Below are 26,458 nucleotides of genomic sequence, written 5' to 3' on the forward strand. Positions count from 1 at the left end.
CTTGGGTTCAGATGGTCGTTGTCTACCACTAATTTGCTTTGACCATTAGTAGTTCAGATTCTTGTAATAAGTGTTAGCATGCAATAAATCTGTATTCATTTAAACTGCTCTGGCTCCTGATTTCTTATGATTGACATATGGCTGGGAATTATGAATCTTATTAGGCACATTCTAAATTTCCAACCCCAAGGATCTTTTACATCTTGATTTCCTAGTGGCCCATTTCCCTGCCATTGAACCCTTTTTTATCTAATGGAGCATTTTGGAGGAGAGCTTCTGAAATGGCCAAAATTGCTTGGTGCTGTTGCTTCTACCTTGCACAACTTAGCATATTCTGCGTGACTCCAAGACAAGATTTACTAGTGTCTTCAGGAAGGTTGACTATGACTTACTCAACTTTTAACTGAAGTAGGGAATGGCTAAAGTAAAGGACATGTAGTGATATGCAATGCTATGTTTATATCTATGATATTAAGTAGACTCCCTTTTCAGTATTTTGTCTTTAGTGATTACAGGACCCTGAACGTAAAGCCATTGCACAATTTTAAAAAATGGTATGGAAAACATTGTAAGCTCACATACTAGCCCTTTCACATTCATCCACATTATTTTCTATTAAATCTTATCTGTGTTTTTCTACCATTCATTTCTTTTACAGACATCATCAGCTACTTTAAGATTGACAGCGATTCAGTGGTTAGAATGCAGTACTGCAGGCTACTTCTGCTGACTGCCAGTTGCCTGCAATTTGGCAGTTCAAATCTCATCAGGCTCATGGTTGACTCCATTCTTTAGAAGTTGGTAAAATGAGGACCCAGATTGTTGGGGGCAATATGCTGGGAACTGTAAACTGCTTAGAGAGGGCTGTAAAGCACTATGAAGCAGTATATAAGTCTAAGTGCTATTGCTACTGCTACTTTAAGCACTGTTTTTTTTTATTATGAACTGAAGGATGAGAAGTTAAATGTTTTCAATGGGAAAAAAAACCAAGAAAGTTCAGTTGCCTTTTTGCAAAAGCACCTTTGGGACAATCATGACCTGGATGATTGAGAATCTCCATAGATATTCTGAACTTCACTTAGGTGATGATTATTGTAGGGCATAGGCTTACATATAAATAAGTCTGCAGATAATAGAAGAAAAAATGCACTGTGTTTTAAGAATCTAAGCCTCAAAAAAGTAAAGTCAAATAGTGTGTTCTTTGATCAACTGATATTTTGAAGCAGGGGACTAAAACAACCTTTAAAAAGGTTTATTGATGGGATGAACTGTAATGTATTACTGTAAGTTTTGGCGGGAGTTTTAGGCGGGAAGTATCTCGCTTCTGATTGGATGCAGCCTCTGGCTGAAGTGTATATAAGGAGAGGTTTTTCTCCAGAGTTTTGCTGGGTCACACTATATTAAAGAGCTGTTGTCACTAACCTGGTCTCCTGCCTCGTCAATACCCAAACTTAACATTGGCGACGAAGGTGGGATATTGAGGCAGAGCACCAAAACAGAGCTGAACTCACTACGAGAATCAAACCCAGCAAGGTGATGGCGAATGCAGCGATGACCGGCTACACGCCACCCACTCCGTTTGACCCTGCCCAGGAGACATGGGGAATATATATGACCCGTTTCGAAAGTTTCCTGGAGGCAAACGAGCTACAGGGAGTCTCCGACAACCGCAAACGGGCTTACTTCATAAGCCACTGTGGGTCCGCAGTCATCGCCGTCGCAGAAGCCCTAGCGGAGCCAACACCGCTACACTCCGTATCGTGGCAGACCCTTCAGACCCTCCTGAAGAATCACTACGCACCAGCCCCGTCCAAATACGTTCGACGGTACGAGTTTGGGGAGCGCAGGCAACAAGAAGGCGAGTCTATCAGCGACTACATGGCAGCCCTGAGACAAGCCTCCAAGCATTGCGAGTACCGCGATCTGGACGAAGAGCTGCTGGAACAACTTATACGGGGGGTCAGAGACATCCGTTTGAGGAGACGGTTGCTAGCCAAGAGCAACCTGACATTGGCAAACGCTCTGGACGAAGCCAGAGCCCATGAGATGTCCAACCATGCAGCAGACACCTTACAAAAGCGACTCACGCCGATGGCGGGCGCAAAGCGAGCACAGTCCACCACGAAGAAACCTATCGTGAGTCAACCAGCGAGGAGGAGGAAGAAGACCACTACACCGAAAATTCGACAAGGGAAGACCCGGAGGAATGCGGAAGTTGCGGGGGGCGACATCAGCGCCAAAGATGTAAGTTCAGGGACGCCATTTGCCGGCGGTGTGAAAGGAAGGGCACCTGGCTCAAGTCTGCCGAGCACCCCAACCTTCCGCCGAAAATTCAAATCGGCCAATCAGAGCGGCTCTGAGTCAGAGATGCAAACCCCACATTCCGAAATTTCAAACCAGCCAATCAGGCGCGAGATCGGCGAGGCGACCGCGATTGGCCAGGAAAGAAAGAGCGCAAGTCAAACCGAATGACTGTTACCATAGACCACGCAGCTACCCGCATCAAGAAAAGATCTTCACAAACCCGACAATTGAAGGCGTACCGTGCCGACTGGAAGTAGACACAGGATCAGCAATCACAATCATGTCCTGGGACACTTTTGTGAAAGCCTTGCCGCACATCGCAGCGCAAGCTACAGAAACAACGGCCCGGGTGCAGGATTACCAGGGCAACCGCATCCCTGTTCGAGGACAACGACCGTCGAGGTCAAGTACGGGACATACGAAAAGACCCTGCCCATCACGTTAGTCGAGGGAACCTTGCCAAGCTTGCTGGGGCTAGACTGGTTCCGGGCGTTGGGAATGGGGTGACTGGCATCCACCGAGCGGATGCAACCTGCAAACGCCCTAATGGAGGAATTCGCAGACGATTCGAGGACCGTTTAGGCAAGTACAAGGGACCCCTATCTCCTTCAATTTAGACCCCCAAATAGCTCCCATTAGGTTAAAGGCAAGGAGGGTTCCTTTTGCACTCAAACCTAAAATCGACAAAGAGTTAGATAAATTAGTCAGCCAGGGGATACTAGTGCCAGTTGACCATGCCAAATGGGAGACGCCAATCGTCACCCCTATAAAACCAGACGGGTCCATAAGAATTTGCGCTGATTACAAGGCTACCTTGAACAAAGCATTGCAAAAGAGCGCCTACCCAGTTCCAGTAGTGCAACACTTATTGCACTCACTAGGGCACGGACAAGTTTTCGCCAAATTAGACTTGGCACAAGCGTACCAACAGCTACCCGTAGATGCTAGCACAGCTGAAGCCCAGACCATTGTAACGCACCGGGTGCCTTTAAGTGCACCCGGTTACAGTTTGGGGTGAGTGTGGCCCGGGCTATTCAAAATTTGATGGAGCGGCTCCTACAAGGGTTACCGGAGTCGTGCCCTATTTCGATGATGTGTTGGTATCAGGGAAGATTTAAGAGAACTGGGGAAGCGGTTAAGGAAAGTTTTGGCCATTTTTAGGTCGGCAGGATTAAAAGTCAAAGCAAGCAAGTGTCAGATAGGGGTCGAATCTGTTGAATTTTTGGGCTATAGAATAGACAAAAAAGGGATTCACCCCACTGAGAGCAAAGTTAAGGCGATAAAGAGAGCCCCAGCACCCAAAAACAAGACAGAACTCCAGGCTTTCCTGGGTCTGGTAAACTTTTACGCCGTGTTTTTAAAAGACAAGGCAACCGTTGCCGAACCGCTGCATAAATTGCTTGGAAAAAACACTGCTTGGTCGTGGGGGAAGTCAGAGAATAGGGCATTTGAGGCAGTAAAAAGTTTGCTATCAAGCGATAGCCTGTTAATACAATACAACAACAGACTGCCGTTAGTATTGGTTTGTGATGCGTCCCCCTATGGAGTAGGAGCTGTACTTAGCCACAGACTCCCAAACGGCACTGAAGCCCCTATAGCGTTCTATTCACGAACGATGTCCCCGGCTGAGAGGAATTACAGCCAGCTAGATAGGGAGGCTCTCGCAATAGTGTCAGGGGTGAAAAAATTTCACGAATACGTTTTTGGGAGAGACTTTGAAATTATCACTGACCACAGACCGCTATTGGGATTACTGGCTGGCGACCGCCCCACGCCAGTGGCACTATCACCCCGGCTGACCAGATGGACTATCTTTTTGGCCGCCTACTCTTACAAACTCCAGAAAGTGAACTGCGCAGGTCCGGGAGAGTCAGGAGACGCCCCACGTACCTGCGGGACTACGTAGAGAAGTAATATGCAAATATTGGCAAAGTGCCTTCTGGGAGGGAAGGAGTGTAATGTATTACTGTAAGTTTTGGCGGGAGTTTTAGGCGGGAAGTATCTCGCTTCTGATTGGATGCAGCCTCTGGCTGAAGTGTATATAAGGAGAGGTTTTTCTCCAGAGTTTTGCTGGGTCACACTATATTAAAGAGCTGTTGTCACTAACCTGGTCTCCTGCCTCGTCAATACCCAAACTTAACATGAACTATTGTAGGCATAATCATAAATGTTCGTTGCATATACTGACTCATTTTATGGAACGTGATCATGGAGAGATTCAACCTAGAAATAAGGAGAAATTTTCTGACAGTGAGAACAATCAACCAATGGAACAGAAGTTGCCTTCAGAAGTTGTGGGAGCTTCATCACTGAAAGCTTTCAAGAAGACACTGGACTGCCACTTGTCAGAAATGGTGTAGGGTCTCCTGCTTGGGCGGGGGTTGGACTAGATGGCCTACAAGGCCCCTTCCAACTCTGTTAATCTGTTAATTTTATTTCTAAATTTCTGAACAAACATACTCTATGTGCTTGTTATTAGTGAAGTCACACTCAAAGACAACAGTGATATTGAATGCAGCAATTTTATTGAAAAAAAAACCATGGGTATGTGCATTTCCTTCTTTCAAGTACATTAAATAAGGAACAATTGATCAGGAAACAGTTATTCCTTTCTATGCATGTTTATTTTTAAAACTATACAGACACTGGGAAACTTAGAACTCCTTAGGACTGTATTGGCTATCATTGATTTTTCAGTGATAATATACATATAGATTATTCCTCATTCCTGTCTGCAAACCTATTTGATATTTACCATTTGTGACCATAAACATGTCAGAAATATTTACATGTGCTAAAGATTGCATAACTGAGCACTGCATGAATATTTCAAATTCAGTTGCTAGCTTGATGAGTTTCAAGAATTATCTAGGTGGTTTTGGTTGTTGCTGGAGCACCCCCATACTATGATGGATTATTTTCTCATTTTGGTCTGTTTCATTTATTTTGGTTGTCTTCAGCTTGCGTGCCAACTGTGGAGACATTTATCATAACCAAGGGTCCCAAAGCAAGACAAAAAAAAGGAAGCACAAACATCATCACACTAATGCATGGTGAACTGCAGGTCTACAGTTTCAGTTCAAATGAAAATATACTAACAGCTGCCTGTAAAGCTGTAAAATTTGCTGTATCTTTAAAAAGCAAATGTAGCCAGAGCTACATATGTTCGGCCTGGTTCATTTCAGATGGTTCGTGCATCTCAGCAAAAGCATCCTAGCAATCAACAGTATTCAAAGTAGGTGAGGAGATGCTTCCTGAGAGCAAGGCTTCAAAAGACCATAGCCAATCTTGATATATACTGTATATCAAGATATATATATATATATATATATATATATGTGTAAAATTGGAAGTGTCTTGGCGGCGTTTGACGAAGTCTCATTCGTCATCTTCAGGCTTCAGCCTGCTTCTGGGAGCACGGCTGAAGCCTGAAGATGACGAATGAGACTTCGTCAACGCCGCCAAGACACTTCCAATTACACGGAGAAACCCGAACAACCAAAGACCTATATACAAACACCGTGAAAACCTCAGAAAACATATATATATATATATATATATATATATATATATATATATATATATATATATATATATATATATATATATATATATATATATATATATCAAGATATCATGTATATCAAGATATCATGTATATCATGTATATGCCATCCCAATTGCTGTTGATAATGAGAAACTAACACTGAGAGCAAAATTACAGAATTTTAAAATTGGTCATTCTGATTTAGTCTGTCTATGGACCAGTGTGTGTTCTGTTCAATTGTTTAAGATTTGTCTAACATCAAAAAAGTGCTGCCTGGTCAAATCTTCCATGCATGAGAGAAAAGGGATTTCTGCCAGACAAATAAAAAGAAGGCAATGGTTACTCCACAGTTTTCAGCATAGCAGGGGATCTAAAATAAAAGATAGTTGTATATATGGAAATCGTTGCTTCATTCATTTTGCCCACCCCCCCACCCCAAAAAATCTTCATGCGCTAGACCCAAGTGCTACAAGCTAGTGAAATATTTACAACATTTGTACATGTGCTCTAAGGAAGGACACCCGCAGTTCCTTTTTTTTTTAATTTGGGTGAGAAGAAAAGCTGCCTTCTCCCCATTGACTAGTTTCATTGATCTGAAGTGAAAGATGACTCTTCCAAAAAGAAAAGCCTACAGAGGACAAAAGATATCACACATTTATAGTTAGTGTTAATGCACAAGACAGCATTCACCTCAGATTGTACCTGCTGTCGTATATAACTGAAATGGTGACACCCAAACCTCAAGAGTTGGTGTGGATCCTCTCCTCTTGGTTCCTCTCAGATTCACGTGGCCTTCAAATATAATCCTGGCTCTTTGTTGGATCATAGCACTTAAAAATGAAGAATGATATCATCCAGGTCACAATAGTGTTACAGTAGCCTTCAACAAATGATCTGATGGTTGGTATTTACTGAGTTATGGCACTAAAGGATTCAGATCACTGCAAAGCATGTTATAAAATTGAAAAGTTCATGAAACTTTGATGCTCAACAGACCAGGGCTGAGCCATTCCCTCCTTAGGTCAAGGAATGCTATGCATGGATAATGATATATGTGCAGCGCATTCCCTGGGGCAGAAGAGAATGGGATGGCTCCTGCCTGCAGGATAGTCCATGTGTTTATTTTAAGTCCCCTCATATGCACCGAAGCAACTAGATCATGGCACTGAAGTGAAATCATACAGGAAACCAATCTTCTAATAAAATCCCAACAATAAGGCTCATGTCATCAACTTCCTTTCTGCTTGTTTAAAGATAAAGGTAAGATACCCAGTAAACCAGGTTAAACAAACAGAAGGCCGTGGGGAAGAATATGCGGGCATAGGAGTCCATTTTGGCAATGCGAATATGTATCCTTCCATGCCGCCAAGCTCCTGTTCGGCAATCCTCAAAGCAGCAGAAAAAACTTGCACAGTCCTTGCCATCAAGACACTCATAGCCATACTCTTCATCCCGCTCTTGGAGGTGTGTTGCATTGTTCATTTGAATCGTCGCTGACCTTGGACGGATATCAATTGTTGGTGCCTAAGATACAAAAGGGGCAAGAAGGAAAAAGGGCAATGATGAACGGTTGCCACTTTGCTATAAAAAGTTCAGCTAATTGGTGCGAAGCAACTAAGTAGCGCTACAGAACAGGCACACAACCAGCTTGCTAAAGATCTGGTTTGCTACTACGGTGATGAACTCATCATTTTGAATTGATGGAAAGTCACAATCCAACACTTATACCTTAAATCCAAATGTTACTGAACAGCAGCCACACAGCAGGACTTAATTCCAGACAGAAACGAAGCCATAGGAACACCGTGATTTGTTTCCCTTGTTAGCTATAAAATGACTGTTCAATAGAGGAAAGTGATCATATTTGTTTCCCCATCAATTTGAAAGTTGATGCTTTGTATTTATTTCTACATAGTGAAATAAGCTAAAATTGGTTATGGGGAAGTGGAATACTACAGATGAATTATTTGTACATAGGTTAGGTGATGCCTTTAATGATCTTTGGAATTCAGCATTTCTATAACATGCAGTTTTCAATTGACAACTGTTCACTAGCTGAAAGCTTCATCATGACAAAATATGGCAGCTGTATATGTTCAATCACTTCAATCATGTTTTACTGATAAAGATTTTTGAGGGGGAAAAACTGCTTGAAACCAGCAGCTAGCATATGAAAGATTTTTTTTAAAAAAAAATGTTATTAAAATAAAGGCTGGAGACAAAAACTCTTTCAGATGTATTAGGATCATTTCATTTACTCTGTTACTTGGATATTTGAAAAGTCATCTATTTCAGAATTCTATTTCATATTCAACAATGACATACAGCTACCCTGTATTTTCCACTCTGGATTTTGAGAGCTAGTGACAGTAGTAAATATAAGCATGTTATAGCCTTCAAAACTCTGCTGGCATATGTAAGAATAATTATAAGATCATCCAATGGCATCCAATAGTTTACATCTTTGAAAGATTTCTGGCTAGCAAACCTTCAGAAGATATCACCAAGGCTTAGAAATGAATGCTAAAAGAATTTATGGTGTATTCCTGTGTGGTTATCACACTGAATTGGATCCCATGGATAACTTAAGAAGAGTGAAAGAGTAATATAGATGTTTTGGATATTCTACGAGGATCTCTTCATGCATGCGGATCCAAATATTCAAATCCATTGAACTTAGCATAAGTTCAAAACAGCAGTGAATTAGTGTCTGGGCTGCTGAATCATCTTGATGTTCATTTCTAAATATTATCCATTCTACTTCACCATCAGGCCATTTCAAGTAGAATGCACAAATTATTTTATAAACCTCTAGTGAAGCTCTAATTGTTCAGTTCAGCAGTCACATGCAGTGGATTTCTATTCCAAAAATATTATACCTTGAATGAAAACATCCGAAGAAGCTTTGGTTTTGTAGACAGAAAAAAAAATAAAAATCAGAATTTTTAAATTAAAGAAAAGGAGAAGAGGGGAAAAGGAGACAAAAAGTAGTTTAAATTAAAGATTCTATTTGAAACTATAGCAAGTTAAAAGAAAACAAACAGAAAAAGGATTTAAAATAAGACTACTAAGCAAGAATGTATGTAAAAAAAGAATCAAAATTACACATTTTGGAATTCTAATTTAAGCTATTTCTAAAACTAAGAAAGCTAAGATTTGTCTGCAAGCATTTAGTAGTAGAAAACACAACTGATCAGATTTCTAAGCACTGTTCTTGCTTCCCCTTCTTGTTTTTCTTCTTCAATCCAATGTCTTTCTGCATGCCAGTTCACAACATGGTTTGAAGAAAGCAGAAAATCTTATTTATATAAAAACATTATCTTGTACTTTCAGCAATGACTTTGAAGCTGTTCTACTTTTTTAAAAAATTAAACAGACCCAAACAAAACCATGGAAGAGCAAGTCTCTTTCTACTATGAAACAGCGGTCTTTATTACCCTTCCTGTTGTTAAAATAATACTAGTAAATAATAACAATTTTCCTTCCATTGTTTGCAATGGAGAGAAATACATTAGATTAGGTCTAGCCTGGTTGGTTGGTTGGTTTCTTGACCAGGGATATTCTTGAGAACTGGAGGGTTTGGAGACTCAACTAGTCTAAAATCTTCTATTGTTAGTCCATCCACATTTACATCTCCTCTGTCAGAACTCTGCTGTCAGAAAAGTGATAGCATTGAAGCTATCATGGGATAAGGAGAGAGAATCTCACTTCAGTTATTTTCCTCTCATGTTTAGAGCTCTTTCTGACCTCATACAGAGTTTGAGTTCTTCTGTGATGATTTAGATGCCATTGGCTATAGACATCTTCATTACAAAAGTTTGTAAAACTGTATGGAAATTAAACTTGTTCTGCCTGGCATCTGAGAAATAGGTCCATCAATACATTTAATCCAATAGTGGCACATTGGACTCAATATTTACTGGTGATCTTGCTTAATTGTTTTAACATGGAACGAACCCTTGAAGCAGATAAGCACATATAAACTCACTAACAAATGTGTAATTTTTAACAAGAAGACGAATACATTTTATTAATAAAACACACAAATGATAACTGAAAAAATAGGGAGATAATATAGAACATTAAAACAAAAGGAAGGGTGATAAACAGGAAAAAATAGACAAGAAAAGACATACTGTTTTTTAAAATTAAAATTCAGAACACATAAACTCTACAGTCTTTCCCCCAACCTTAGCAAGCTAATTCTACACTTTCAAGATCTATATTGGGGAAGAAATGTTGAAGCCTCCAGATGTCTAGATTGACAAACTTTACAAAAATACATTTCTATGCTTAGGAATGCAGGTCTTGAAGAACAATGTCTAAAATAGGGTTGTCAAACTCAATTTCATTGAGGGTTGCATCAGGGTTGTGCTTGACCTCAGAGGGCTAGTGTGTGTGTTTGCCCAGGGATGGGTGTGGGCATGGCTGGATTGGGCATGGCCATTGGTGGGTGTTTGACATAGGCTCAAATGCATTTTTCCCTTCTCTTCTTTCTTTCCACAGTTCTTTACTATAACCATTTTCCTGTCTTTTCTATCAGATATTAATGGCCGACAGAGTGCTGCTGGAGGCTAGGGAGGCCGAAAATGGGCTGTGCAGGGGCCTCATGGGGCCTCCACGAGGCCCATTTTGGCCAGCAGAGTGCTGCAGGAGGCCATGGAGGCAGAAAATGGGTTATGGGGGGGGGGCTTCACGTGGGCCACATGGGCCATTTTGGCCAGCAGAGACACCTTTAGCCAGAGGGTCCTTTGATATTTCCAGGCCCCAGATTTCAGTACCCCATGGGCCGGATGCAGCCCACGGGCCTTGAGTTTGACACCCCGACCTAAAGGCAACAGGTTTCCACTGACATACATTAAAAGAAAAGATATGTGATGTTATAACGGGCAGCCCATGCAAAGTACCTCCCTTGGTGTTTTGTTTTTTTTAATCTGTTAATATAAATTGAAGATTCTGAGACAACCATAAAGCGAATAAATAAGAACGTCTTTCAGAGTGGTCCTAAGAAAAGATGCAGAGTGCAATTCTGACATGACCTATCTGCTTGTTCCATACAACTTGAGCAGCACTGAAGTTGGGGTCAGTAGAAAATGATTGCACACTTAAGCTTTTGACCTGTCTCACCAATATGCTATATAAAGGATTCCCCCATTTCCATTTCTTCTGGATCTCCTTCTATGTTCTATGTATGTTCTATATCGAATACTAAGAAGATCTGCCATTTACATTCCTACTCTTGCCTGGTCATAAAGCAAATTTTCTACACACGCTTTCTGTTTAATTAAAAAAAAGAAAAGAAAAGAAAGAAAGAAAGAAAGAAAGAAAGAAAGGGTTCGTTTCTGGAAAACGTGGTTAAAATCAGGGTTTGTAACATTGTTTATATTGCAATAAAATACATACAGGATTTTTCTTCTTTTTGTCTTTATCCTTGCTTGGCTTTCTGTTACTAACAAAATAATGAAGAGTCCCATACTCCACCAGTGCAGAAAAAACAAAAATGAAGCAAACTGATACAAAGAGATCCATTGCTGTCACATAAGAGACTTTGGGAAGAGATTTGCGAGCAATGGTACTGAGAGTGGTCATTGTCAGGACAGTTGTAATACCTAGTGAGAAAACAGAAACAGACAGAAAAGTACAGAAAATGTATTGTTGCATAAGTAGACAATTCCCATGCTTGTCAAAGCAGGACATGCAGCAGAGATGGAAACAGAAATCAATTCCTTTGATTTTTGATGCAAGCACACCTTTTCTCTCTCTGTCTCTGTCTCTCCCTTTCTTTTTGAAGGTTCAAGGTGGCTGGCCCAAGATCACCTGATAAGCTTTAAGGATGGCTTGACTGATGATGGACTAGAAGTTGGCATCAATAGAAAAATCAAATTCTAAGACTTTATCTACTATACAAAACTGACTCTCAATGCACATGTATATTTTATCCAGATAATAAATGCGGATATGCCAAAATCTACATACATACACAATGTAGAGGAATCTGCACATAAAAGGGACATATCTGTATGAGTGTGTAGAAAAAGCTGTATGAATTTTCATATTTATTTATTTATTTATTTATTTTATTAGATTTATAAATCGCCCTTCTCCTGAAGGACTCAGGGCGGTGTACAGCCAAAATAAAAAGAAACAATGTACAGTTAAAATAAAATTAAAAAACTTATTATACAGTGTGGCCGAAATTAAAATAGTTAAGAATCTAAAAACCCCAATTAAAACCAGAGAGAAGTTTAAAATTTAAATATGATTTAAAAAAAAACAATTGCCAAAAATAGAATGGCTTCAGGTTTGGAAGTTCAGAAAAATAAGAAAACTGATTAATTGTACTTAACAGATTTGCTTCGCTTTGGAATTCTTTGGATCCAACCTGCAGCATGTTTCAATTAAATAAATAAACAGATCTGCAACTAAATAAATGTTTATTGATAGGATTCTTCCTTCAACTTTTTGAGTATTGATCTCCCAAAGGATAACAAGAAAACAGTACAGTTGCTTGCTTGCTTGCTTTGTTAGGCTTATTCAGATCTGCAACTTATAGTGCTCAGATCCCTTGTAATCAGTTTCCCTTGTGAGCCTTATCCATGGTGTTAATGCCTAAGGATGTTTGCTATAATATGCCTATACCATGAACTGTGACAGGGAGAATGGAGCAAATCTGGACAAACCATTATTTGTTTTTGGGTACTTGCAGATGTCTTCAGTGTCTCCTCCTCTATGATTCCTACTGAATGTAATTAGTTTGTGGCCAATTTCTATAACAAAGCCCTAGTTCTAGCCGGCCAAATGAAATAACACAAAGCTAGAAAAACAAGGATTAGTCGGGGAGAGGGGAAGCAAATTCTATTCAGGCCAATCTTGTGAGCAGCTAATCCTGCACTATCTGGAAGGTAGCTTTTAACTAAAAGAGTTAATTGCTACTTTATGCTGTTTATTACCCAGCTGGCAAGAAATGAATAGCTTGGCTTCATCCTTGTCTTTTGCCAAAATTAATGGTCCTGAAATATCTAGATAGCATAAAGTAACTATGGGCATTTTAAAATGATGGAATTTATCTTCTGAACCATAAAGCTGTTGTCTGGGTAAAGTGTGAACTATAGAACTCCCTCAATGTGAACCTTTATCTAAAACGAGCATTTATAGGTTGTAATAGCTACTACTTTAAAGCATCCCATATCACCTTTGTTTTCACACACACACCCCAACACACACACAGCCCCAATCTTCAGGGTGGGAAAACACCTTCATCAATCTTCTTGAATTGCTGAGAACACAAGAAACAATATATTGTTTTTTCCCAAATGACCAACAGGAAAATGTATCATCATCATCATCATCATCATCATCATCATTATGTCTTTCAACCACATTCTTAATTCCTGCTGTGTTCATTTGTTTGTGAATTTCTAAAAAAAATAATAACAAAAATCTGAGCAGTTGCTATGATAAAGTTGAAAAAACTGTCAGGGTATATTACTCTGGCTAAATTTTAAAAAACAGTAAAATGGTACATGATGCGTTACTGGTTGAACTCTATAAACCCCAGGACCTGGAATAATACAAAGTTTTCATCATAGAAAAAATGGAGTCCATCGTCAAGTTTATTAAAATTTCAGAATCTTCTGAAGTATGTCATGAGTTACTAATCCCTTTGAGAAGTTTTCCTTCAGTATTTCAAATAGTTCAAAGGAGGGTGAGAAGATAATCCTTCTTGTATTGTCTATCATATTGTTTCACTCATGATCTTTACCCATGATCTGAAATTATTATTTTTAAAAAAAAAAAAATCTGCCAGGAAAATGTTCATTCTGCATTCAAGTAACTATAGTTAGAATCCTTGTTATGGCTGAATAGACTACCAGGTCTGCTTGGCTGAATGAAGAATCTCTTTTTGTTCTAACACATGAAGTTTACAAAGGGAATATTAGCTTTGTAACTATATATTTTTTTTACTAAAAATAAGAGGTATTCAGATAAGCCTTCTTAAAACATAGATAAAGAATACATCAATTCATACCAAGCTGACTTCCATCTCCTTAATGACTTATCAACCAGCTACCATGTACAGCAACCACGGGTTTGGAAACTGGGAGATCATGAGTTCTAGTCCCACCTTAAGTACAAAACTATATGGGTGACATTGGGCCTCCCTCTCTCAGTCTTAGGAAGCAGACAAGGGAAAACTATTTCCAAAAAACCCTTGCCAAGAACACTGCAAGGACTTGTACAGTTAGTTGCCAGGAGTCAAAAACTGACTCAAAGGCACACACAGAGACATACAAATGATAACAGATAGAAAAAAAGTATTTACTATAATTAAGACATTGCAGGGGTGAAATCTACTTACCTTCCTTACTGGTTCGGAAGTGCACGTACCGCGCACACATGCATAAAAAATACCAGGATTAAAACCAGGAAGTAATGATACCCGGGCGGGTGGGTGGAGCTTTGCTACCTCATCACTACCAGATCACTGAACTACTGGCCACGATCGCTACCGGATCGCGCGATCCAGTCCAATCCGGGAGCATTTTACCCCTGAGATATTGCTATTCTGTAAGTGTAGCCCAATTAGCTTCATATTCCACACAAGCCATACAAGAAACGGGAATGTTACATCGGATCCAGGCTCTGTCCAGCCCACAATACTGACTCTTTTCAGAGTTGGAAAACCTAATTTGGAAATCTTGTTAAATCATAAAAAAGTAAAAATAAAATAAAATGGGAGGAGGAGGAGAGATAAGGATATTAAACATCCTACACCGTGCCTTTGACCTAGAAATTCTACTGGCCCAGTCAAATAATGTCCTCCCGTGTCTTATAAGTGAAAGCATATGTTTTTAAAAAGCAAGGCCAGGAATAGGACAGAGAGAAACAGATCTACAAACTTTCTCATTTCTATTCTGCTGATCTGAAAGTAATAAAGTTTTGCACTTCTTGGAGCCAATTTGGAGAATTCCAATGAGAGCATTAAATTATGCTTCTCTAGATTTTAATAGGGCAAAAGCTTTAAAGCAGCATTCTAAATGTATGTCACATTGGATCTATGCATCTATGCAATTTGTATAAGCTAACACATTGTTATAGAGGTTTTATGGCTACTAAAGAGATAAAGAAGCAATGACCTACCCAAAGATGTTCTGGCTGGTACAGCATCCTTATTAATCCAGAAAGAAACCCAGGAGAGCACTACAATGAGCGTGCAGGGGATATATGTTTGAATGGTGAAATAGCCCATCCTTCTGCTTAAATCAAAATAGACCGCCATCACTACATAATCTCCTGTAAAATGTATAAAGAGATACAGATACACAAAATACATTATACAGTCAAATTACTGTCTGCTGATGCATTGCCCAATGGACCCAAGGCATGTGAATTTCTCAGTGCCAAATCTGGTTTTCCCATCTCCCTTCACCGGACCTTTGTTCCTTCCAGCTGGACTAGAAAGTTAATTGAAAACTGTGCAAGAGTACCTCCATGACTGAGCCACATACATTTAAGAGAACTGCTTCATTAATTGCAATGAGTCTAGATAATCAGTGTGCAATTAACCTCCTATCTACCACAAGCTAGCAAATGATAGCAGGGTGGAGTATATTGTATCCAGCCAGCTTAACTTACATTTCTCCATGGACAGCATATCCTTCAATGTCAGGTTAGTGACTAACCAATCGATTTCAATATACGAGCTCTTGTTTCATTTATTTATTTTAATTTGCTTCCAAAAGATTGTCACATTAAACTCACACTGGTTCTTATCTCTTTTCTTTCTTTGATTTTCTTTTCTCTTTGATTCATTTTTTTGTCATGAATGCTTCAGTTTCAGTAAAGAGCTTCAGTAAAAAAAAAATGATGATGTGTCCATGAAGGGGAAGGATTCTAATACATCCTGGGATTGAGACTGGAACTGTTCCTCTCTTTTCAGGCTTTTTCCATAAATACAATCCCATGCTAGATGACAATGGGCAAATACTGTTTTTATGTAATTTTGAAGATTGAGGCAATTGGTCGGACAGAATAGAATAGAATAGAATAGAATAGAATAGAATAGAATAGAATAGAATAGAATAGAATAGAATAGAATAGAATAGATTAGATTTTTTTTATTGGCCGAGTGTGATTGGACACATAAAGAATTTATCTTGGTGCATACGCTCTCAGTGTACATAAAAGAAAAGATACCTTCATCAAGGTACAACATTTACAACTCTTAATGATAGTCATAGGATACAAATTTAACACTTAATGATAGTCATAGGCTACAAATAAGCAATCAGGAAACAATATCAGTATAAATCGTAAGGATACAAGCAACAAAGTTACAGTCATAAGTGGAAGGAGATGGGTGATGGGAACGAGGAGTAGATTAATAGTAGTGCAGATTTAGTAAATAGTTTGACAGTGTTCAGGGAATTATTTATTTAGCAGGATGATGGCGTTGGGGAAAAAACTGTTCTTGTGTCTAGTTGTTCTGGTACAGTGCTCTAGAGCGTCGTTTTGAGGGTAGGAGTTGAAACAGTTTATGTCCAGGATGCGAGGTGTCTGTAAATATTTTCACGGCCCTCTTCTTGATTCGTGCAGTATACAGGTCCTCAATGGAAGGCAGGTTGGTAGCAATTATTTTATCTGCAGTTCTAATTATCCTCTGAAGTCTGTGTCTATCTTGTTGGGTTGCAGAACCAAACCAGACAGTTCTACAGAGGAATTATTGAGTCTGTCACTTGCACCTCTATAACTGTCTGGTTCGGTTCTGCAACCCAACAAGAAAAACACAGACTTCAGAGGATAATTAGAACTGCAGAAAAAATAATTGCTACCAACTTGCCTTCCATTGAGGACCTGTATACTGCACGAATCAAGAAGAGAGCCGTGAAAATATTTGCAGATCCCTCGCATCCTGGACATAAACTGTTTCAACTCCTACCCTCAAAACGACGCTATAGAGCACTGCACACCAGAACAACTAGACACAAGAACAGTTTTTTCCCGAAGGCCATCACTCTGTTAAACAAATAATTCCCTCAACACTGTCAGACTATTTACTGAATCTGCACTACTATTAATCGTTTCATAGTTCCCATCACCAATCTCTTTCCACTTATGACTGTATGACTATAACTTGTTGCTGGCAATCCTTATGATTTATATTGATATATTGATCATCAATTGTGTTGTAAATGTTGTACCTTGATGAACGTATCTTTTCTTTTATGTACACTGAGAGCATATGCACCAAGACAAATTCCTTGTATGTCCAATCACACTTGGCCAATAAAATTCTATTCTATTCTATTCTATTCTATTATAGAGGTGCAGATGACAGACTCAATAAAAATAAAAAAATATATGCATATATAACTACTAACCAAGTAAAGACCTGTTTTTTTAAGTAATATTTTTAATCTGACTGGGATGGTTTCCCAGAACTATGTGTACATGTACGGGTTAGAGGCAGAGCATTCAATTAAAAGGCACATATCAATTCAGGCAGCTCTAAAACTACCAGGCCAATTCTGCAAAGTACATCTTATCACTAGATGGCAGCAAAATGTTAAGCATTGTCTGCACAACTTTCTTGCCATCTTCTGGTAGCCTGAGATGACCCTAAATGTTGACCAGTTGTAGATGGCTTGGGCAAAATCTGTGTCTTAACAATGCAAAGTAGATGCCCTCCATAGTGACAAAGTAAGCTGCAAGGCTTTGGGAACAATTCAAAAGTTTGGGGCCCTGCAGAAACTGATGCTGTAGACCCAGGTTTGAAAACAAAAGGGCCAAACATGATATAAAGAATGCATGGAATTCTTTATCAGTTTTATTGCCAAAAATTAGGCACTGTGCTTCAATTCTTGGGAAAGCACTCTTTAATCTCTCTTTAAATTGTACCATAAGGTATAAAAGGAGAAAAAGATCAAAGTCAACAACAAACTAATCCATTAATTTTCCACTCATAGCTGAGACAAGGTCTCAGCTACAAAAATCCAGGTAGCAATAAAACAGCAGCAGAGAATTAGTTTAGTGAAATTGAGGAACCATTGCAGTTCAAAATACAGGTAGTCCTTGACTTACAACAGTTCATTTAGTGACCATTCAAAGTTACAATGGAATTGAGAAATGTGACTTATGACTGTTTTTCACACAACCATTGCAGCATCCCCATGGTCACATGATCCTGCAACAGATTCATATTTTAGGACAGTTGCAGTGTCCCAGGATCGTGTGATCTGCTTTTGTGACCTTCTGACAAGCAAAACCAATGAGGATTCCAGATTCACTTAACAATCATGTTACTAACTTAATACATGCAATGATTCACTTAACAACTCTGGCAAGAAAAGTCATGAAATGGGGCAAACACAATTAACAAATGTTTCACTTAGCAACATAAATTTGGAGCTCAGTTGTGGTTGTAACTCAAGGACTACATGTATTTGTTTAAACAGATATCTTCAAAGAAAATATCATAAGGTTTGGTACATATCCAACAAAACTCCTCCACCTCTTTTTTCCAAGAAGCTTACTACAGAGTTATTTTCCCTTCCTAGATCAACAATCCTGCCTGCTGATTACTAGGTTTATAGTGCAAGAATCTTATGGATTTTGGCATAGGTAGTTTTGGAAAGAAGTTGGAAGCCAATGCCTCTTCCCACCCTATACTTCACTGACATTGACCATTGGTAAGGGGAAAATTAATTAATAATATTTTACTGCAAAGTCATTTACGTACAAAATCAAACAAACCTATAATTAAAATTCACAATTCCTCTATGTGAAATTTGGTAGCATTATCCTCACAGTTGCAATAATTCTGATAAAAATGTCATTTAATTTTGTCCCAAGTCAACAAATGTCAGACTTTGTTCATGCTTCAAGAGCCTAAAACTGAAAAGAGCCTAAGCTTTGGAACCTATTCTTGCAAATGCTCTTGCAAATTTAACCCACTTGCAATGCACACAAAGATCAAATTTACATATTGCAATACTTGCCCTGAGATGAAGCAAATAAATTCTGACCTGATTTAAATAAAAGCACCAAATCATAACTAAAACCAAATTTTGTCATCAGTGCAGGCATCCAGAATATACTGATTTGTTATTCATTTACAATATGTGTTTCCTTTTAAGTATCTTTTTGATTTCTCACCCTCTGCTTTAGGGTTTATTTATCTATCTGAGAACTGCCTTTATGGAATGATTGAGAAATCTGTCTCATCTGAATTTTTAAATGAGTATTTTATTCCTTCCAAATTTATAGAAGATTCCATATTTACTAAAAAAAACCTCACAAAACTGAGCAATTAAGCAAAACTGACTGACAGATTCGCCTTTCCCGTGAATGCCCTAACCAACAAGTTTTATTGTAGCCACATAAAACCTTTTTACACAAGAGGAAAAGATTTATTCCCAGATCTGTTTGAAAGTACAGCTCTTTTAGGGGTGATGAAAAGAACCACACTTTCAAAGCATTCTGGGAATAAATAGTAATTCATCAGAAAAAACATGCTATCCAATAACGGGATCTTTGATGAAGCAGAAGATATCGGTGCATCAAATCAGATGGTGAGGGTCTATCAGGTTCTCTAACATTCCATGTGAGTAAATTTTGTTTATGCAAATTCACTGCAAAGAACAATGTCTGTGGTTCAGAACAATCGACTCTCCAAATTATGAAAAGAAAAACAATATCCACAAACATCGATTGTATCGACAATACTTCACAGAAAAACAACTTGAAATATTACTTCCACACTAACAATATAAGTTCCATTTAGATGCACTTAATTTTCTTACAACATGCGGGCTTGCAAAACCAAACCAGATTTATCAAAATGTAATACTTTTTTTTTTTTTTGCAATATATAGCTGCAATCCTATACAGATTGTTGTAGGCCTAGGCTTTCAAATGAAGAGGAACTTCATTCTGAAGAGATATGCTAGTAGGAGTGTGTGAATTAACCACAAACCTTACTCAACCACGATGTTCGATTCAAAGACATATTGATTGAAATTCAGGTTGATTGAACTGTGCAATTCAAACCACCATATCAATTTGATTCAAATATTTGGACAAATTAAATGTCTGTTTGCCCCTTTGGCAAAATTCTTAACACATATTTACATCAGATTGGAATCAATTGATTTGATTTGGTGGTCAAATTGATTTGGCAATTCAAGCCAAACATTCAATTCAAAGGAATTGTTTGATTGAATTGCCTTCAAACTGAAGCTTCCAAATCAAAGCTTCTCATGGTCCTAATGCTTAGAAGTATACAGTATTATGGCTGTTTTAAAATGTTAATCCTGTTTGTATTGCATCTCAAATCCTTCTCTTCCTTCTAGCAGAATTCCATTTACTTTTTAGCTTGCTTGCCTTTCAGTCCAAAAAATTCAGGAGAAAGTAAGAAATAACAAAACATCACAATATTGACCCAAGCATGAAAAGAGCAAGAATGTTGCAGTTGCAACAATAAAACAACCAGACTGTTCATTCAATGTTGTGGTGATCTTAGCAGTTTTACAACAGAATCCAATGTTTGGCAACACATCTGTAACTCGGTAAAACAGACAGCAAGCTGTTTCATTGTGTAGTGGTCTTCAGAATGAAAACAAACAAACACCATAGAAGGCTTCCAGTGAATACAAACTAACATTCACCACTCAAATCCTTTCTCAAGGCAACAACTGGGCCAGTGTGCTTTTGAAATTAAAAATTGTGCTTTTGCCTGGGACAGCTGCTGTGGCATTTGGTTAAAACCATAATGGAGGGCTTGAGTTAACCCAGCACAATAAAGCTATAGGGAGACCTTGTATTAGAATGTACAGCATGTTAAAACATTTAGCACAGTCCCCCTAATTTTGGCTATGCAGTTATACTTGCCTTTTGTTCAACCATAGAAGCAACGTAGAGGATAATTATATATTTACCTTGGCAAATGCAGACCAAATGAATGACAAAATATTTGTACTTAGCTTCAATTGATACATGCCATGGATGCTAAAAGTATATTTTGTGCATTGGCTTTCTGCTAGTACATATGACATAAAGGGCACTTTATTAATGGGTAATTGAAAAGCAAAGGCTGAAGTTTCTCAGTTCTTCCTCAAGGGCATGAAGGAAGACAGAAAGAAAAAAAATATATGAGCATAAGTGGTTCCAAGAGCCTCCAGACTGAGCTGTGAAGCCCAATGATCCTTCAAGGCTGAACTATATAGGATGCTTAAACATGCCCTTCGCTTTTATTGTACAGTGTAAGTACACTGTGGTCTAATCTACATTGGAGCCATTACGGAGAGGGATGCTTCTTTTTTCCCCCTCCATCTTTATTATTAATGGAGAAGTAAGTTATTGATGCTTGAGAATCCTGTGAACAGTCAAGAAAACAAACACAATGAACAAATCAATCCAGAGTTCTCACTTGAGGTACAAATGACCAGGCTCAGATTACTCCATTTTGGACAATTATTTGAAGATCTAGCTCTCTGGAAAAGGCTCTAATGCTGGGAAAGGTGGAAGGAAAGAGAAGAATGGGTTTACTAGTAGTATAGTGAATGGATACAGTGATTATGAATGCACATTGGGAGAACTGAACCAGTTCAGGAAGAATTGAAGGATCAGGTTAAGGACAGATCATTATAGAGAAACTCTATGTGATTGCTAAGAGTGGACAACAAACGTAATCTGCATTGTCTCTGATTATGTTGATAGATAGATAGATAGATAGATAGATAGATAGATAGATAGATAGATAGATAGATAGATAGGCAGACAGATAGACAGACAGACAGACAGCACTTAGAATTTAGATCATAGTGCTTTAAAGAATTCTCTCAGTGATTTACAAAGTCAGCATATTGCCCCCAACAATCTGGATCCTCATTTTACTGACCTTGGAAGGATAGAAGGCTGAGTCAACCTCTAGCCGGTCAGGATCAAACTCCTGGCAGTGGGCAGAGTCAGCCTGCAACATTGCATCCTAACCACTGTGCCATCATATATATTTTAAAAAGGAGAGATCCTTTATTCCTGCAAATTAAAATTTTACTTTTAATTCCTGCATGATTGTGGGGGTTTTCTTTTATACATTTAGCAGTTCTAGTCTGAAGTGAAGAATTGGGTAAGGACTATTAGGACACCAACCAATACTATTTTCATTCCTATGGGCTGCATTGGCCAGATAATTATGAAAAATGGATGAGAGCATGGTCCAAATATAGATAGAATTGAAATCTTCCATTTTTTTCAGGGGAGGGAAAAATACATGGCTATTTTAATGATTTTCTGCAGTTTTGTCATCCCTTTTCAGACTTATGGTAAACCTACTCTTCTAGAGTCCCAAAATGAAATTGAAGGTCCTATGTGCCTAGAAAAAAATGTGCCTAGGCATCTTTTATATCTTGGTCTTTCTATGAACATTCATAGAAGTCACTACAATATATTTTGACATTGATTTCTTGGCCCTCCAACCAATTCACTGGCCTCAGCTATCCTTAAAATTAAATAATATTAAGCTATGTCTCCATTTCCAAAACCATGCAACATACATGAATGAGTCAATTGGTGAACTAGCTCTTGTAGCTATAGAGATAAATCAAGTTTAGCAGAGTTAAAACAGCACAGTTAATATGTCAACATGCCTGCATATAAAACAATATTTTGTTCTTTAATGTATGGAACATGAACTTGCAATGCGAGATCAAAATAGACTAACTGAAATTGAATTAACAAGATATGGAGCAAAGCATAATTTTAAAGGTATTTTTCATCTTTTATAATATCTGTCTTTACAACCAGCCAATTTTCCTTATTGAAGGGAGATGAGTACCTTAACTGCTCCTTTTATTTTATGTGCCTAAAGATGAGCAAGTCTGAAATTGGAATTAAATCATCAAGACATCAAAAATTGGCATCAATATTCTTCATGTGCTAGGAGTTCCCTGTATTTATTTTAATGATGAGCAATGCCAGAACAGCAGTTGGACGGTGGAAAAAAATGGTTCAGTTTGATTCAATAAATTGTTCTTAAAGACTGATCAAATGTCTTACTTAAGCTTAAGTAAGTATGAGTCACTACAGAGATGTGAACCAGCTTATACCCACATGGCATGTAGGCATGCACGTATACACCAGCTGTCCTAAAAAGAATTCTATTGCTTTCTGGTGAAAAAATAAAAAATGAGAAAAGCAAGGGATGGGCACAGATTTGTTTAAATTCTCAGTTCATTCAACTGGATAAACATACTTGAATAGTGTGGGGGGGGGGAATCAGCAATCTTTTTGCTTGCTTATTGTATCAGCTTCTGTTAACAATCTGAACAAATACAGTATATTTTCAGATAAAATGATTCATTCAGAGATAAGACCTGCCTGAAGCTGTATGCTACTAGGAAGTTTGGGATGGAATAAAAGTTTGATGAAACACGGTAGCAGTTTGGTAAGAGAAGTAATGAGTTTCTTCTGGTGGATGGACAGCATGATAGACAGAAGAGACAGAAATAGATAATACCTGGTTGCCAAAGATATGAGATTATAAAAAGTTAGTATAAGAGAAAAAGAACCCCTCCAAAAGAACAAATTGGTGGAGATTAAGGGAAAGATAAATTGTTTATATTAGACATGTTGGAATCCCTAAGGATTTTGGAATTGGCGACTTTCAGATAAGAAAAATGTTGTCCCAAGGAGCAGAAGAGCATTTTAAAAATCTCAGAAGTATTTAAAAAAAGTTATAAAAAGTTCTGATGCTGAGTGCAAGATAGATAGGAGAGACATAGAGATGAGGAGAGGAAAGATAAGAAAAATACTGTCCCAAGGAGCAGAAAAGCAATTTTAAAAAATTCAGAAGTATTTAAAAAGTTGTAAAAAGCTCTAATGCTGCATGCAAGATAGATAGGAGATACATAGATGAGAGGAAGTCAGTCCGGGGAGCCATTGGAAGAAAAGGGTGAGGGTGAGGGTGAGGGTGAGGGTGAGGAGGAGGAGGAGGAGGAGGAGGAGGAAGAAGAAGAAGATGAAGAAGGAGAAGAAGAAGAAGAAGAAGAAGAAGAAGAAGAAGAAGAAGAAGAAGAAGAAGAAGAAGAAGAAGAAGAAGAAGAAGAAGAAGAAGAAGAAGAACAACAACAACAACAACAACAACAACACAACAACAACATAGTGGTGAAGGTATCTGGGTAGAACTAATAAACCAGGAGTTCTAGTCTTATTTTAGGCACAAATGTGAACTTGGGCCAGTCACCTTTTTTAGCCTTAAGAAGGAGGCAATTGTCAAGCATTTTTGAGAAAACCTTGCCAAGAAAACTATAGGAATTTGTCCCAGGAATGTTCGAGAATTGGACAGAATGAAAGAGAAAGAGATGGGGCGGGGGAGAAGAAAAACTATTTGTAAGTACCCAAAAGGGAATAGAAGCTGGCTGAGACATTTTTTTCTTACAAATCAGTCCAGCTGAGTTCTACTCCCTAACAGGGAAGAGAAACATGAAGATCCAGGTGAACTATAAAAATCTTGGTCCTCAATGTTCAGCCAATCAGTAAGAAAAAGGCTATCAGCTATCAGTAATTCATCAATTAAATTGGTGAGTGGGGTAGGGGGAAATCAAAGCTTGAAGACACCAATGGAAAAGCAAACTGGGGTCAGCAGAGGGAAAGATCCAACCAGGAGCAACTGGAGAAGGTGCATAAACCGCTAGATTTTGACCTGTATATTTTGAAAAAGGGAAGGATACAATCGGTATTTCACCTTTAAGAAGGTAAACTAGTAGGTTCTTAGTAAACACTCTCTGAAAGAAAACCATCCCAACAAATTAAACAACTTAGTAAAGCTAAATAGCTTACTAACATAGTTAAGTAGCTTAGGGTTAACACTTATCGTCTATATAACTGGTTGCTATTTTTTATAGCAAGTAGTAAAGCTGTTCTATTTGTTCATGATTAGTTTGATTTTTTAAAAAAAATACAAAGGATAGGAGGAAGAAAAAAAGGGGGGGGGGTGGCTGAAGTGGAAATCACTGCCAGGCTTTCTTTAAAGTTACTTTCAAAGGAACTGGGGAGAACTGACTTGAGAGATCTCAGGAGAATCAGCTTCTAGTACCCAGAAGAATTGGATTCAGATACTGGGTACATGTTTAAAGCCTTGCTTCTAGCATTACATTGAGTATCTCTGAAACTGCAGCCGACAACTGGAACATAGTAAATCCATCCATTGTGTAGAAAGCTGCCCAGAATTAGCATAATGTGGGATCATGAGTTACCTCTACCGGTCCAGTCTTTTTCCAAGCATTCTCATCTAAGCCACAATTAGGGTTTCATTACATAATGAAGTGAAACCATGATACATTTTTGATAAGGGTTTCAACAGAATTCATTTCAGAGTCTTTATGTATACTAGATTTTCAAATTTTGCTCTGAAGATACATCCTAATTGTATTCTGTGACATTGTGACTAAGTAAAAATTGCTGATTTGAAAACATATTCCATTCACCCTCCAAGCTTATGTTAAATCACCTTCTATTGTGGAGTCCTTGGTTTATTTATTTTTTATTTATTTATTTACATTTATATCCCGCTCTTCTCCGAAGACTCAGGGTGGCTTACAGTGTGTAAGGCAATAGTCTCATTCTATTTGTATATTTACAAAGTCAACTTATTGCCCCCCCAACAATCTGGGTCTTCATTTTTTTTTTTAATTTGAATTTATATCCCGCCCTTCTCCGAAGACTCAGGGCGGCTTACAGTGTGTAAGGCAATAGTCTCATTCTATTTGTATATTTACAAAGTCAACTTATTGCCCCCCCAACAATCTGGGTCCTCATTTTACCTACCTTATAAAGGGTGGAAGGCTGAGTCAACCTTGGGCCTGGTGGGATTCGAGCCTGCAGTAATTGCAGGCTGCTGTGTTTTAATAACAGGCTATCTTACAGCCTGAGCCACCACGGCCCTGGTGCTAGTTATATTCCTTTTTATTCAGTTATATGATTATAGAGCTGCAATTGCGCAGTGGTTAGAATGCAGTACTGCAGACTACTTTTGCTGCCTGCTGGCTGTCTGCTATTTGGCAGTTCAAATCTCACCAGGCTCAAGGTTGATTCAACTTTCCCTCCTTCCAAGGTGGGTAAAATGAGGACCCAGATTGTTGGGGCAATATGCTGACTCTGTAAACTGCTTAGAGACGGCTATAAAGCACTGTGGGGTGGTATATAAGTGTAAGTGCTATTGCCATTGCTATTGCTATAGAGGCATGAAATTATGTCAAAACACTGAGGGAGATAACCTTATATAAGAGATTGTGTACTGTGTGTTGTTGTGGAATTTTCATGGTAACTTTTTTCATTTGTAAAAACATGTCCAGTTTTAAGTACGTGAACAATCTGACTACTTAAGTGGGCTTGTACAGTTAAATATTACTGTATATTATCATATTATATATTGTTTATTGTTGGGCAATTAGTAGTATCACTATAGTATTGTTGTATCTGTACATTAGAACAATGTATTCTTTACACCATTTATTCCAAAGGCAAATGCAATTTATTTCTATAATATGCTGCATTTTTCTATGTCTACTCTCACGTTCAGGGACTCATATTTTACCCCATTGAAGAACT

At 38.4% G+C, this 26,458-nt stretch overlaps 1 protein-coding gene across 5 annotated transcripts in view; it reads right to left on the bottom strand.

Annotated features, from left to right (window-relative positions):
* Window positions 1-6,838: 6,838 nt before the first annotated feature.
* The window catches only part of GABRG2 (gamma-aminobutyric acid type A receptor subunit gamma2), a 63,034-nt gene continuing 43,414 nt past the window's right edge, over window positions 6,839-26,458 (bottom strand). The window contains exons 6-9 of one of the 5 annotated variants that reach the window (XM_058171518.1): window positions 14,993-15,142; window positions 11,255-11,460; window positions 8,731-8,754; window positions 6,839-7,375 (exon numbers count right to left, since the gene is read on the bottom strand). In XM_058171518.1, the coding sequence (XP_058027501.1) occupies window positions 7,100-7,375; window positions 8,731-8,754; window positions 11,255-11,460; window positions 14,993-15,142 (656 nt within the window). In that variant the 3' untranslated portion in view covers window positions 6,839-7,099. Of the gene's footprint in view, window positions 7,376-8,730; window positions 8,755-11,080; window positions 11,090-11,254; window positions 11,461-14,992; window positions 15,146-26,458 lie in introns of all 5 variants that reach the window. The other 4 variants (XM_058171515.1, XM_058171517.1, XM_058171519.1 and 1 more) reach the window with 4 other exon arrangements.

The sequence above is a fragment of the Ahaetulla prasina genome, chromosome 2 (genome assembly GCF_028640845.1).
Source record: "Ahaetulla prasina isolate Xishuangbanna chromosome 2, ASM2864084v1, whole genome shotgun sequence".
In the NCBI taxonomy this organism is placed as follows: domain Eukaryota; kingdom Metazoa; phylum Chordata; class Lepidosauria; order Squamata; family Colubridae; genus Ahaetulla; species Ahaetulla prasina.